Source organism: Myodes glareolus, chromosome 3 (assembly GCF_982192425.1).
Source record: "Myodes glareolus chromosome 3, mMyoGla1.1, whole genome shotgun sequence".
In the NCBI taxonomy this organism is placed as follows: domain Eukaryota; kingdom Metazoa; phylum Chordata; class Mammalia; order Rodentia; family Cricetidae; genus Myodes; species Myodes glareolus.
Window position 1 is genome coordinate 73,712,860 of NC_142028.1, and position 12,989 is coordinate 73,725,848.

The 12,989-nt window shown below is 42.8% G+C and overlaps 1 protein-coding gene across 2 annotated transcripts in view; it reads right to left on the bottom strand.

Annotated features, from left to right (window-relative positions):
* Positions 1 to 12,989, bottom strand: part of Zmynd12 (zinc finger MYND-type containing 12) — a 33,571-nt gene that overhangs the window by 13,426 nt on the left and 7,156 nt on the right. For both annotated transcript variants that reach the window (XM_048434583.3, XM_085686489.2), the window contains exons 2-3: positions 7,346 to 7,487; positions 3,476 to 3,647 (exon numbers count right to left, since the gene is read on the bottom strand). In XM_048434583.3, the coding sequence (XP_048290540.1) occupies positions 3,476 to 3,647; positions 7,346 to 7,487 (314 nt within the window). The remainder of the gene's footprint in view (positions 1 to 3,475; positions 3,648 to 7,345; positions 7,488 to 12,989) is intronic.

The following is a 12,989-nucleotide window of genomic DNA, read 5'->3' on the forward strand; positions in this document are numbered from 1 at the left end:
CCAGCATCCTCGCTGTTGGAGAAGGGACTGCAAATTGAAATGCGTGCCTCACGGGGTTTGGGTGTGCTGGCATGGACCCATGTCACATATGTGTGAGAAACGTTAAATATTAAACATTAGCCTTTTCTGTTGAACACTATACACCTTTGTTTCTGACAAGGAATTCAAATTTTTTGCTCTCCCCCACCTGGTGAACCCTTTATGGAAATGTTTAAATCCCTCTAACCCAGTAGACTTTTGTTTACACAAAGGCCCTGCTGTATCCTTGGAACGGCCCACCCCTTCCCACTGTTCTTCATTTCCTTTTAAAACAAGCCAATTGCAGGAGACTGAAGTTGGACCCCAGCCAATGAGGAAAGGACACAATCACCACCAGTGCTAGAATAAAAACCAAGTGAACCTCCTGTCGCTGTGAGCTTGCTTGCCAGGTTTGGGTCTTGGATCCCTTTTCACAAAGAGAACTGTCTTGCTGGCCACTTTTGCTTTATTCATATGTTCCTTCTGCATGATGCTGAGATTGTTTCCACCATAGATGGCACGTGTGTGGACACACACAACACAGTATTGTTACACTTCCATTCCTGATTAGTCCTGGATAGGCAATGGTAGGGCTAGTGAGCAGCTTTTGATATTCATGGTGTTCAGATTCATTTTCTGTGGGAAATGGAAGGGGTGGTGGCATCTAGGAGACAATGTGTCAGAAGCAGGAACTCAGAAAAAGATGGAGGTATTTCAAAGAGCAAGGAGAAAAAAATCCAGCTGGAGTGGGAGCAGCCCCTGGCCAAATCAGGGGCAGTTTAGACACGTGAGTAATAGTGATAACTGTGGTGGGTTGGAACCCAGTGAATAAAACAGGGAACCAAGAGACACAATAACTGGCTATAAATGAATGACTACATTAAGAGTTTGGTAAAAATGGGATATTTATATAACTTCAAAGTACCACTCCATAAACCAAAACTAGAACCACAGTTCCTCGTGATAGGGAAGCCTGACCAGCACATGGCAGTAAGATGTGACGGTGAGCACCGGGGAGCACACGTCCAACCTGGTGGAGGGAGGTGCTGCCTGGTTCTAGAAGTGCAAATCAACCCAGTTAAGATCTTTAAACTTAGGCAGAGCTGGGCTGCATGGCATTCAGACACTCTGTAGGTAAGGATGGCCTTGAACTCCTACCTTCCTCCACTCTAAACTTTACTTCTGGATTTCCCATCAAATATCTCCTCATTACTGTTGATTATGCGTAAGCATCAGTATTGGAAAAATTGTGTCATTTTATCAGATGAGTCGAGAACACGCTATAGATTTTGTGACATTTCTGTCCCAAATCCATAACTTCAATCCAGTCACAAGGAAGCAGCAGACAAGCACAACTGAGGGGTGTCTCATATAATGGTTGGCAAGGCCTTCAGAGGACCTAGGTTCAATTCCCAGAACTCACATGGCAGTTCACAACCGTCTGTAATTCTAATTCCTCAGGATCTGGTGCCCTCTTCTGGCTTTCTCAGGTACTACAAACAGATATGCAGGTAAAACACCCATGCATACTACAATATTTTTAATTGGCCAATGCTGTGGGATAATCTTCTATTTGGTGTGAAGATTTATTTCTGCCTGTGGTGCCTTCTGATTGGTTTAATAAAGAGCTGAATGGCCGACAGCTAGGCAGGAGAGAATAGGCAGACTTCTGGTGAGAGAGGACTCTGGGAAGAAAGGCAGAGATGCCAGTGAGACATTGAAGAAGTCAGATATATGGTACAGATGAGAGGTAACTGATTCACAGGTTAATTTAAGTTATAGAAACTAGTTGGGAAAAGGCCTAAACTAAGGCCAAGCTTTCATAATTAATAATAAGTCTCTACATCGTTATTTGTGGGCAGGTGGTTCCAATGAGAAAGTAAAACTCCGGGGCTGTAGACATGTTGTGGGAGAGAAGCCTGAATGGATCTTCTTAGCAGATCAGGTTGCACTGTGCTTGTGAAGAGGTGCTTTATGGGAAATGCACACTAGAGTGCTCTGGCCACAGGGACCTTATGCACTACAGTAAGCAGCATGATCAGACGGCTTGGGTGGGCTCTCACATCACACAGGAAATGCAATGTAAGCTAGGATGTGCTTCAGGGTTGAGCTATAGCACTATCCTGAAAAAACGTTATTCAAAATGATGACGATTAAGGTGTATATCATGCCTAAAACACTGTAGATGTGCAAGAATGTAAATTCCTCTCAGATGCTGATCTCTGTAGCAGCCCACAGACAGGTGTCTGCTAAGCAAGTGATCTTACTCTTAGGGTGGTGGGTTCCTCTGCTTCTGAACTATGACTTTCACCCCAGGGAACAAGGGTAAAGTCTACATCCCAGTTGGGTTAACAAAATCCTGTCTTCTAGGAATTTGTAATGGAAATCAGATGCTAATCTACTTCTGCTTCTCAACTTGAATCTAGAGGACATGCAGATTTAACTAGATCCCACATCTGAGGGTGACTGTCTCCTGCAGCCAGCAGAAGATGTTAAAATTTAGTCTGCAGGTAGGCGAACTGAAGATACCTACAGGAGAGCAGAGACGAGAAAGAAGACCAGGGGTAGCTGAGTGGATAGAGCATCGGCCTAGCTTGAATGAAGCTCTGGGTTCAGTCCCCCACAACACATGGAAATGTAGTGTTGGCCCGAAATCTCAGCACTGGAAGAATAGTGGAGGCAGGAGGATCAGAAGTTCAAAGTCACCCCTTAAGCTACCGAGTGCGTTTGAGGTCAACCTGGGTTTTATAAAGGGCCCTTAAAAACAGAGGAAAGAGAGGAGGAGAGGAAAAAGAAGAGGAGAGGAAAGAGAAGAGGGGAGGAAAGAGAAGAGGAGAGGAAAGAGAGGAGGGGAGGAAAGAGAAGAGGCCTAGGAGAAAGACCGAGCACCCAGCCACTCTCCTATAGTAGTCGACTCTTTAACTCTTCGATCACTCCAAGTCTCATAGATTTCTTCCCTTGGTCTAGGCCAACTTGAGGGGATTTTTCTTTTTTGATACAGTATTTCTTTGTGTAGCCCTGACTGTCCTGGAACTACCCCCTGTAGACCAGCTTGACCTCAAACTCAAAGAGATCCATCACTTGCCTCTGCCTCCTGAGTGCTAGAATTAAAGGTGTGTGCCACCACTGCCCAGGTGCTGTTTTTTGTTTTGTTTTGTTTTGTTTTTCCAGAGTCTCTCTATATAGTCCTAGTTGTGCTGGAACTTGCTATGTATGTAGGTCAGGGTGGTCTCCTGCCTTCTGCCTCCCTAGGGCTGGGATTAAAGGTGAATGCCACCAGGCTCATCTTGAGTGGATTGTTGTCAACTGTAGCCATTGCCCTCTCCCTCCTCGTGCCAGACTTCATACCAAAAAGGGTGTCTGAAATCATATTCTTCCACAGAGGGTGTCTTGCCCCTGTTGAGAATCGATACAGCACCTCAGCAGGCTCCAAGGGTCTACAGTAAATTCCACTCACCAAGGCTGGCCTCAGCCAGGAGCAGGTAAGCAGGCACAAGCTCTACTGAGCTCAGGCCATGCATATTCATGCGGAATCGAAGGGAGTGCAGAGCCGCAGGAACAGCATCTTCATGTCTACCTTCAAAAAGATACTTCTGGGCGACAGTGTAACAGAATTCAATCAAGTGCTTCTGTGGGAGGCAGGAACAGACACTGAGAGACAGCCTGGGTGTGAAAGGCACAGGGGGACACACCCACGGGTAAAGCCAACACTTTGCTGAGAGCACTTAGTGAGCCTGCTTGTACTAGGTGGACAGGAGACTCTGAGCTGGAGTAGATAAAAATGCAAACTTGGGCCATCAGTCCAAGGTCCAGGAACAGATATCTTTCAGTTCAGTTCAGAACTTGGCAGACAGGTGGCTGGATGTGGGCTCTAGATGGACCATATACAGCATTCCTATAGTTCTTGTTCTTAGCATCTTTTTCCACTCTTATTTTTAATTTATTTATTTTTTTAAAAGACAGAGTCTTATGTAGTCCAGAACAATCTCAGACCTGCTATGTGGATGAATATGTGCCACTATCCAGTTTATGTGATACCAAAGCTTGGTGCCTGCTAGCCTGGCCCCAACCAACTGGTGTACATCATCTGTCTTATTCTTTGAGTTCTAATAAGACTTTAATTTAGCAAAGCTCCAGAGGACACAGGATAATCTAAAATGTTCTGTCTATAGAAATACTGTAAGTACTGGAGGACTGGGACCACTGCTCCAAAATAGTATCTTCTAGACATGACAGGGACACTGTCCCCATGAACTCCCACAGGACCAGGCCAGCTGTGGTCGGGGACATTTAACAAGAGCTGCAGGGAGTCGGTGGCTGCTGAGGGAGAGTCCGTTCTCTTCAGGGATGAGCCATCTGAAGGCTTCCCAGTCATAAGGGGTCAACCTTAAACACATGTACATACAGGCAGCACTGTAGGTTACACACACGCACACACACACGCACGCACACGCACGCACGCACACACGCACACACACACACACACGCACACACACACACTCATCACAGGAGGTGGAAGGGAACAGGGAACGGTAGAAATGATGTAAAGTGTACACCCATGTATGAAATTCTGAAGAAAGTAAAATTTAAATTCAAAAAATAAAAGTCTCTGTCTTTATATCTGAGTTAATTTCAAGAAAGCATCTCTTATTTCCTTCTGGAATTATCTGCCTAGCTAATACAAAAACAACTTTTAAGTCTTCATTATTCTCAGATGATCATAGTTTTATAACATTAAAATTGATGAGTCTGTGTTTATAGATTTGTGGCTTTCAGGGGGCTAATTTTGGGGGACTGGGGAGATGGCTCAGTGGGTAAAATGCTTGTTGTGCAAAATGAAGGCCTACGTTCAGATCCCCAGCACGTACATAAAAACATGGCAATATTCACCCATCACAAGAGACTGGCAGAGGGCTCTCAGGCTCTCACTAGCCAGCCAAACTGGCCAAAGGGGTGAGCTCCAGGCTCAGGAGGAGACCCTGTCTGAAAAAGCAAGGTGGGAAAGATATTCCAAGTCAACCTCTAGCCGCCACACATGCAAGAATACCTGCTTACACATGTATGCACACACATACAAAGGAGATTAATTTTCAAAATAATAATTGATATTCTTAGTTGGGTGGTAGTGCCACATGCCTTTAATCCCAGCACTTGGGAGGCAGAGGCAGGTGGATCTCTGAGTTTGAGGCCAGCCTGGTCTACAGAGCTAGTTCCAGGATAGCCAGGGCTACACAGAGAAACTCTGTCTAAAAAAACCAAAAAATTAAAATAATAATTATAATAATTATACTCTTATACTCAGGGGCTCTTAACCCCTGAGCAATTTTTCCAGCCCATAAATTAGTTTTTTATAATCTCCTTTATACCCTGATATATTCTTAATATCATTTTTATTTCCTATTATACCAGTGGTTCTCAACCTTCCTAATGCTGTGACCCTTTAATACTGTTCCACAGGTTTTGGTGATCCCCTAACTATAAAATTCTTTTTTAAAGTTTATTTACTTTTATTTTATGTACATTATTATGAGGATGTCAAATTCCTTGGAACTGGAGTTACAGACAGTTGTGATGGGTATGGGTGCTGGGAATTGAACTCAGGTCCTCTGGAAGAGCAGCCAGTGCTCTTAAGCACTGAGCCGTTTCTCCAGCCATAAAATTATTTTCATTGCTACTTCATAGCTATAATTTTGCTACTGTTATGAACCATAATATAAATAACGTAAATAATTTTGTCAAAAGGTTGCAACGCACAGGCTGAGAAACAATGTGTCATGCACTAAAGCTCTTATCACAGTACTTGGGACATGGAGTCTCTGGACTGAACCATGCCCCCATCAAAAGCCATGTGGTAAAGCTCTAAATCCTAGTCCTTCAGAACAGAATAGATTTGGGTAAAATGTTATCCAAAGAGGTGGTTAAGTTAAAACGGATCCGCTCTTATAGACTCTAATTTAACCTGTTGGGCATCCTAATTACATTTTGTGTATGTGTGTGCGTACCCAGGTGTGCCACAATGCAAGTATAGAGGTCAGAGGATGACTTCTGGGAGTCGGTTCTCTCCTTTGACCTTGTGGATTCCAGGGATCAAACTTAGATTGCCAGCCTCAGTGGCAAGTGCCCTTTCCTACAGAGCCATCTTACCAACCCTGACTAGTGTCTTAATAAGAAAAATTCAACAAGCAAAGAAACACCAGATATGTGTGCAAATAAAGGAACTGATGAAGAATCAGCAAGAAGACGGCTATCCATCAGCCAGGAAGAGAGATCTTAGGAGACACCAAATCTGGGTTTTGAGAGATGGCTCAGTCAGTAAAGTGACTGTCTCATAAGCATGAGGACCTGAGCTCAATGCCCAGAGAAACCAGGTAAAAAAAAAAAAAAAAAAAGCTAGGCATGGTGTATATACTTGTACTCCCAGCACTATGGAGATAGCCATAGGCAGAGCCCTAGGGCTTACTGGCCAGTTAGGCTAACCTACTTGGTGAAACCCAGCCCAGTGGGAGATCCTGTCTCAAAAGACCAAAATAAAAAACCAAGGTAAACAGCTCTGAAAGAAGGACATCTAAGGTCATCCTGTGGCATCCACATGCAACTCAAACACACGTGTCGTGCGGGAGAATTGTCTGTATTCTGTCAATCATGTTTTAAATAAATGCTGATTGGCCAGGCAGGAAGTATAGGCAGGTCAACCAGACAGGAAGTAGAGGCAGGGTGATGAGAATAGGAGAATTCTGGGAAGTAGGAAGCTCCCTTGCCAGTACAGCCCAGATCACTGAAGAAGCAGGATGTGACCTGCCCCGCTGAAAAAGGTACCAAGCCATGTGGCTAACATATACTAGGATAATGGGTTAATATAAGCTACAAGAGCTAATAAGAAGCCTGAGCTAATGGGCCAATCAGTTTATAACCTAATGTAGACTCTGTGTGATTTTTCTCTGGGACCGGGTGGGACAGAAACCTCAATAAGCAGGCCTTCATGTTACACATGTGCACCCAAAGATACACAGGGGGAGGGGAGAAGGGAGGGGGTTGGAGGAGGACAAGGGAGGACAGTAGGGGGAAGAAAAGGGTGGGGAATGGGAGGGGACGGGTGAAGGCACAAAGGTCCACAAACCTTGACTTGGACTTTCCACCTCCAGCAGTGTTGAGAAAATGAATGCCTGAACTTGTCCCAGCCCATCTGTGGCATCTTGTTAGGGCCACCAAGCAAACCACAACAGTGGGTACTCAGTGAAAACAGGGGAGAGGACCCAGTGAATGGGACTGTGACTGGGAACATAAATACTAGGGCCCCACCCTTACTATTACCACCCATAGGACTTGCCTGTCGCTTCTGCTGCTGCTGCAGGCTATGCTGCCTTTCTTCCTCTGAGTTGTAGAAGGGCATCGTGGTGCGCAGAGGAATTAGCAGCTGGCATATCTTCTCATGGATGCTGCCCCAATCAGCCTTCTGATGCACAGGCCCACTGACAACAAAAGCATAGTGTGTTATCTTGACCTTTGTCTCTTCCCAGCCTAGCTCTAAATTCCAAAAATGTTCAACCAAAGCTGGCAAGAACATGGAACACTTTATGAAATGGAAATCTGTCTTCTCTCGTGTCTTTATTTATATAAAAATTACATTGGGATCCCTGACCACCAGAAAAATGCAGACTAAAACTACCTCGAGATTCCAGTCAAAATGATTATCGAAAAAAGGAATCTGGGTGTGGCACTCTTTTAATCCCAGCATTCAGGACACAGAAGCTGAAAGATCTCTGTGAGTTTGAGGTCAGCACGATCTACCTAGAGTATTTCCTGGAGTAGAGCTTTGGCTTTGGTCAGGGCAAGAGTGTCTTGGTCTGTTGCTCCCCACTCCTCCCCTTTGTGTGTGTGTGTGTGTGTGTGTGTGTGTGTGTGTGTGTTGTGCTTTCTCTTGAGTACCAGTCCAATCACAGGGTCAGTTTTCACTGAAAATTGGTGGGAAGTGGAGTAGCGGTTGTGTCTGACAGCGGCTTCTTCTACAGAAGCACTGTGGTGCTCCTCAAACCGCTTCCTTTCCACAGCTTTCAGATGAGGGTCACGGAAGTGTGGCTAGTGCACGGTTTCTTTCATTCTCTATATGCTGTGGAGTCTCCTGGTGACTGGCTTGCTTTCCAAACACTTGGCTCATTTTCGTGGCTGGAACAGCATTTCAGCACCATGATGTATTGCTCCTCCTAGGTGAGCTTGGCCACAGGCTTGAGATGATTGTACCAACTAGAGGAACCCTGAATGCAGGACCTTAGTGACTCCATCTCACCTGGGTCGGCCTGGAGGCCACCAGACAGCACTCAGCGCTGCACTCACAAGCCAGGCTTGACTACTCTCACAGCCTTAGTCACCTTCCCCCTTGACAGTGTTCTCTGCAGCACAGCTTTCTAAAGTGTTGCTGGGTGTGATGGTGCACATCTTTAACCTCAGATGTGAAACAGAAGGATCTCTGAGTCTGAAGACTGTCTGGTCTACACATTGAGTTCCAGGATTGCCAGGGCTACATAAAGAGATCTTGTCTCAGGAAACAAACAAAAAAAAATCTAAATTTTAATGATGTCTAACTAATCTATTTTCACTTTGATTCCTTTTGATGCCCAATCTAAAACTACACAGATTTACAATTATCTTTCCTTCCAAGCCTTCAATAATTTTATAGCTAATATTTAAGTCTTTTGTATATGATTATTTTTCACATAAGATGCAGGCGCAGGTCCAAGTCCATCCTATGACATACATTATCCTATCATAGATGTATGGGCTTATTTTTAGACTCTCAATTCTGTACTATTTTTAATATTGTAGTGTTGCAGTAAGTTTTGAAATTGAAAATGTATTTCCATGTGAATTTTAGGGTCAGCATATCTAAGTTGGAATTTCACATGAATAGCATTTAATCAATAGAATAATTTGGGGAATGTGGCTATCTTAATAAGTGTTTCCGTTTCTTTCAACAATGTTTTGTTAGAACATAGGTCTGATCCTGTACCCTGAATCAGGCCACACCTCCCTGAAGCTCTCTCAGGGGTGGAGTTAAATTGTGCTCCTTCATGTCCTTGTCAAATATACCATAGTAAAACCAAATCACATGATGGCTGTGAACTCATCACCACTAAAAGGTTATACAAAGTCACACCTTTCTTTTATCTGGGTATTGGTTGGAGACACCCCAAGATTATTCAAGACTGTCCCAATGATGAAGGCTGTTTTAAGGTCCCATCATATTTAGATTTCCATATATCATATTATTTCTGTCTAATGTTTTCTCTTCTACACCAGGGCCCTCACATTATAATAAGCCTTATTAAAGGGAGTTACATCAGCTTTTCCCTTGGGATTGACCACTGTTTCATCATCTTTTATGGTATTTCAGCATATAAGTAATGTACTTCCTTGACTGTGTTTAATATTTTATGCTGTTTTGAATAAAGTAACATTCTTAATTTCACTTTCAGATTGTCCATTGCTAGTGTATAAGAATGTAACTACTTTTGCATATCTTATATCTTGCTGTGTTCAACACAAGATATTTTAGTTCTAATATATTTAATATAATTTAATATAAATTTTGTTTAGTTTTAATACAATTTTGTAAATTCTTTATAGTTTCTATATTTTTTTAATGATTTATTTATTTATTATGAATACAGTATTGTGCCTGCATGTTTGTCTGCAGGCCAGAAGAGGGCACCAGATCTCATTACAGATAGGTGTGAGCTATCATGTGGTTGCTGGGAATTGAACTCAGGACCTCTAAAAGAGCAGCCAGTGCTCTTAACCACGGAGTCATCTCTCCAACCCTATGGTTTTTATATTATAAGCCTGTTAGGATACTCCAGAACAAACCAATATTTCCTACAGGAATTGGTTCGTGTGATACTGAGCAGAGTGACTAGACGGATGTTGGACAGATGGCTCAGCAGTTAATAACTCTTACTGCTCTCTCAGGGGACATGAGTTTGAGTCCTAGCACCCACATCGGGTGTCTCACAACCCCTGTTAACTGCAGCTGCTGAGGAATCTTACTCCTCTGTTCTCTGTGGACACCTGTACTTGTGCACATAGCTTTACACACACACACACACACACAAAGAAATATATTTTTTTAAAGTCTCATAATATTATCTGAGCTGGGGAATCAGAAAAGTCAGAGCTGTAATTCAACGGAGTATAAAGGCTGGGTCAGGGAAAAAGGAGAGGGTCTGCTTGGTGCAAGTTCAGGGCCCAAAAGCCTCAGAATCAGCAACCCTACTGTCAAGGGCAGACGAAGATGGGAAGCCCAGCAAACTCGAACCAATTACCCTTATGTCATGTTTCTAGGTTCAGGCCATCAGTGGAATGGACAGTACCCACTCACCTTTGTGAGGGTGATCTTGACTCAGTATACCAGGCCAAATGTACTCTTTCATACAAACATCCAGAAGCAAGATGTTACCAACCACTTGACATCCTTTACTGCAGTCAGATTGACATATACAATTAGCCATCACAACAAGGTCATGTCATCTGTAAATCAGGTTATTTTACTCAGTCCAAGCTTGGATGCCTTTTACTGCCTTTTGCTTCATTGTCTTGCCTAACTGCGTTCTGACTAGAGCCCCTCGTACAACATTGAATAGAGTTGCTGTGGGGCAATGGTCTTGTACCCTATATATTTGTTACTTGTGTTTTAATAAAACGCTGATTGGCCAGTAGCCAGGCAGGAATTATAGGTGGAGCGACCAGAACAGGAGAATTCTGGGAAGAGGAAAGGCTCAGTCTGCAGTTGCCACCCAGATGCAGAAGAAGCAAGATAAGAATGCCTCGCTGATAAAAGGCACCACACCACATGGCTAACACAGACAAGAATTATGGGTTAATGTAGGATGCAAGAGTTAATAAGAAGCCTGAGTTAATAGGCCAACCAGCTTATAATTAATGTAAACTGTGTGTTTCTTTGGGACTGAACAACTGCAGGACCAGGCGGGACAGAAATCTAAGTCAACAGAGAATGTCTCATTTGTGTCATCATGGGGAAGTTCTCAATGTTTAGCAATTAAGTATGGTATTAGTTCTGTGTTGCTCTGGATTTTCTTTTATTATTTCCTTTTAGCAAGCAACAGAAGTTTCTCTTTTTATTCTAGTTTAAGTGTGTTCATCATGATGTTGGATTTTGCCCAATGTTTTTTCTGCATCTACTGAGACATCATATGTGTGTTTCATCTGTTAATATAATGTTTTATATTGATTGATAGTTGAATGTTCAACCAAATCTGAATTCCTAGAAAAACATCAATTGCCCATGATGTTAATCCCCCACATTTGCTGCCAGGGTGGTCTGCTGAAATTTTGTTGAGAACTTTTGCCTCTATATTCATTAGGGATATTGGTCTGTAAATTTCTTTTTTCTTTTTTTTTCAGTTAGACTTGTTTATTCAAGTATCCAAAAACACTCTTTCCACTTCCTCCCCTCCTCCCAATACCCTCCCACTCCCCCCACTCCCTCTCCTCCTCCCTCACCATTCCCAAGAGCAGTCAGGGTTTCCTGCCCTGTGGGAAATCCAAGTTCCTCCACCTCCCTCCAGGTTCAGGAAGGTGAGCATCCAAACAGGCCAGGATCCCAAAAAGCCAGTCCATGCAGACGAAACAAGACCCAATGCCATTGTCAATGGCTTCTCAGTCTTCATTTGGACCTTGGGGGCTCAGTCAGCCGGTCTGTAAATTTCTTGTGATGCTTTTATTTGGTTTAATTACTGGGACAATATTGGTCTTATAGAATGAGTTAGGAATTATTTATTCCTCTTTTCTAAAAATAAAGAATCTGTGTTCAATTTCCTTAAAATGATTGAAAGAATACACCAGTCTGGGGTCATCTGGTTTGGGCTTTTCATCACTTGCTCTAGATTTAGTCAGACATGCTTCTCCTTACATCAGTGTGGTTTCTTTTTGGAATGTGTCTGTTTCATCCAGGTTACCCAACTTCCTCACATTTAGGTGTTCAAAGTGTTCTCTTAGAATTCCCTTTATTTCCAAGGTCGGCAATAATGCTATCATGATTTTAGTAATTCAAGTCTTTTCCTGGTCATTCTAGCTAAAGATTTATCAGCTTTGTGTGAGATTTATTTATGCTTTCTACAGTTCTCCCTATTCTCTATTTCACTCATCCTTGCTCTAATCTTTAATAGTATCCCCTCCTAACACAGAGCCATGCAGGAACAAATTGATGAATATATTTTCTGCCTGTTCTTCATGGGTTAATATTAAGTTATGTGTACATTAACAACTGTAAATCACAGAGACCAGTAACTAATTCATTTGTTCCCTATATACATGATTTTATCTGTATTCCATAATTTTGAGTAAGTTGTGCTTTTTTTCATTTACCTTGAAGCATTTTTCAGTCTCCTTGATGATCTCTTTTACCCACTGGATTTTAAAGAGTGTGTTATTTTCAACCTGATTGTAAACTTGCCAAATTCCTTTCTGTCGCTGATCATTAATTTCATTGCACCATAACTGAACCTACCTTCCATGATTTTATTCCTTCCACATTTACTGATATTTGGTTTATGACCTAACATATGGTCTACCCTCAAGAACCTTTGTATGCACTGGAGATTCTGTTATTAGGGTGGTCTATGGTATGGGCTGGGTCTAGTGTTGCTCAAGTCTTACATTTCCTCAAGGATCTTCTGTCTAGTTGACTTGTTTCATTATGGAAAGTGTGACAGTAAAGTTTCCGACTGCAGTTCTGAATTGTGTCTCTTTTCCTTCGGTCTGTCTACTGTGGTTTCTGAATTGTATCTCTCCCTTCAGTCTGTCTACTTCAGTTTCTGAATTGTCTCTCTTCCCCCTGATCTGTCTACTGTGGTTTCTGAATTGTCTCTCCCCCTTCAATCTGTCTACTATGGTTTCTGAATTGTCTCCCCATTTGATCTGTCTGTGGGAGGTCCTTCTGCCTATGTGCTACTTTTATT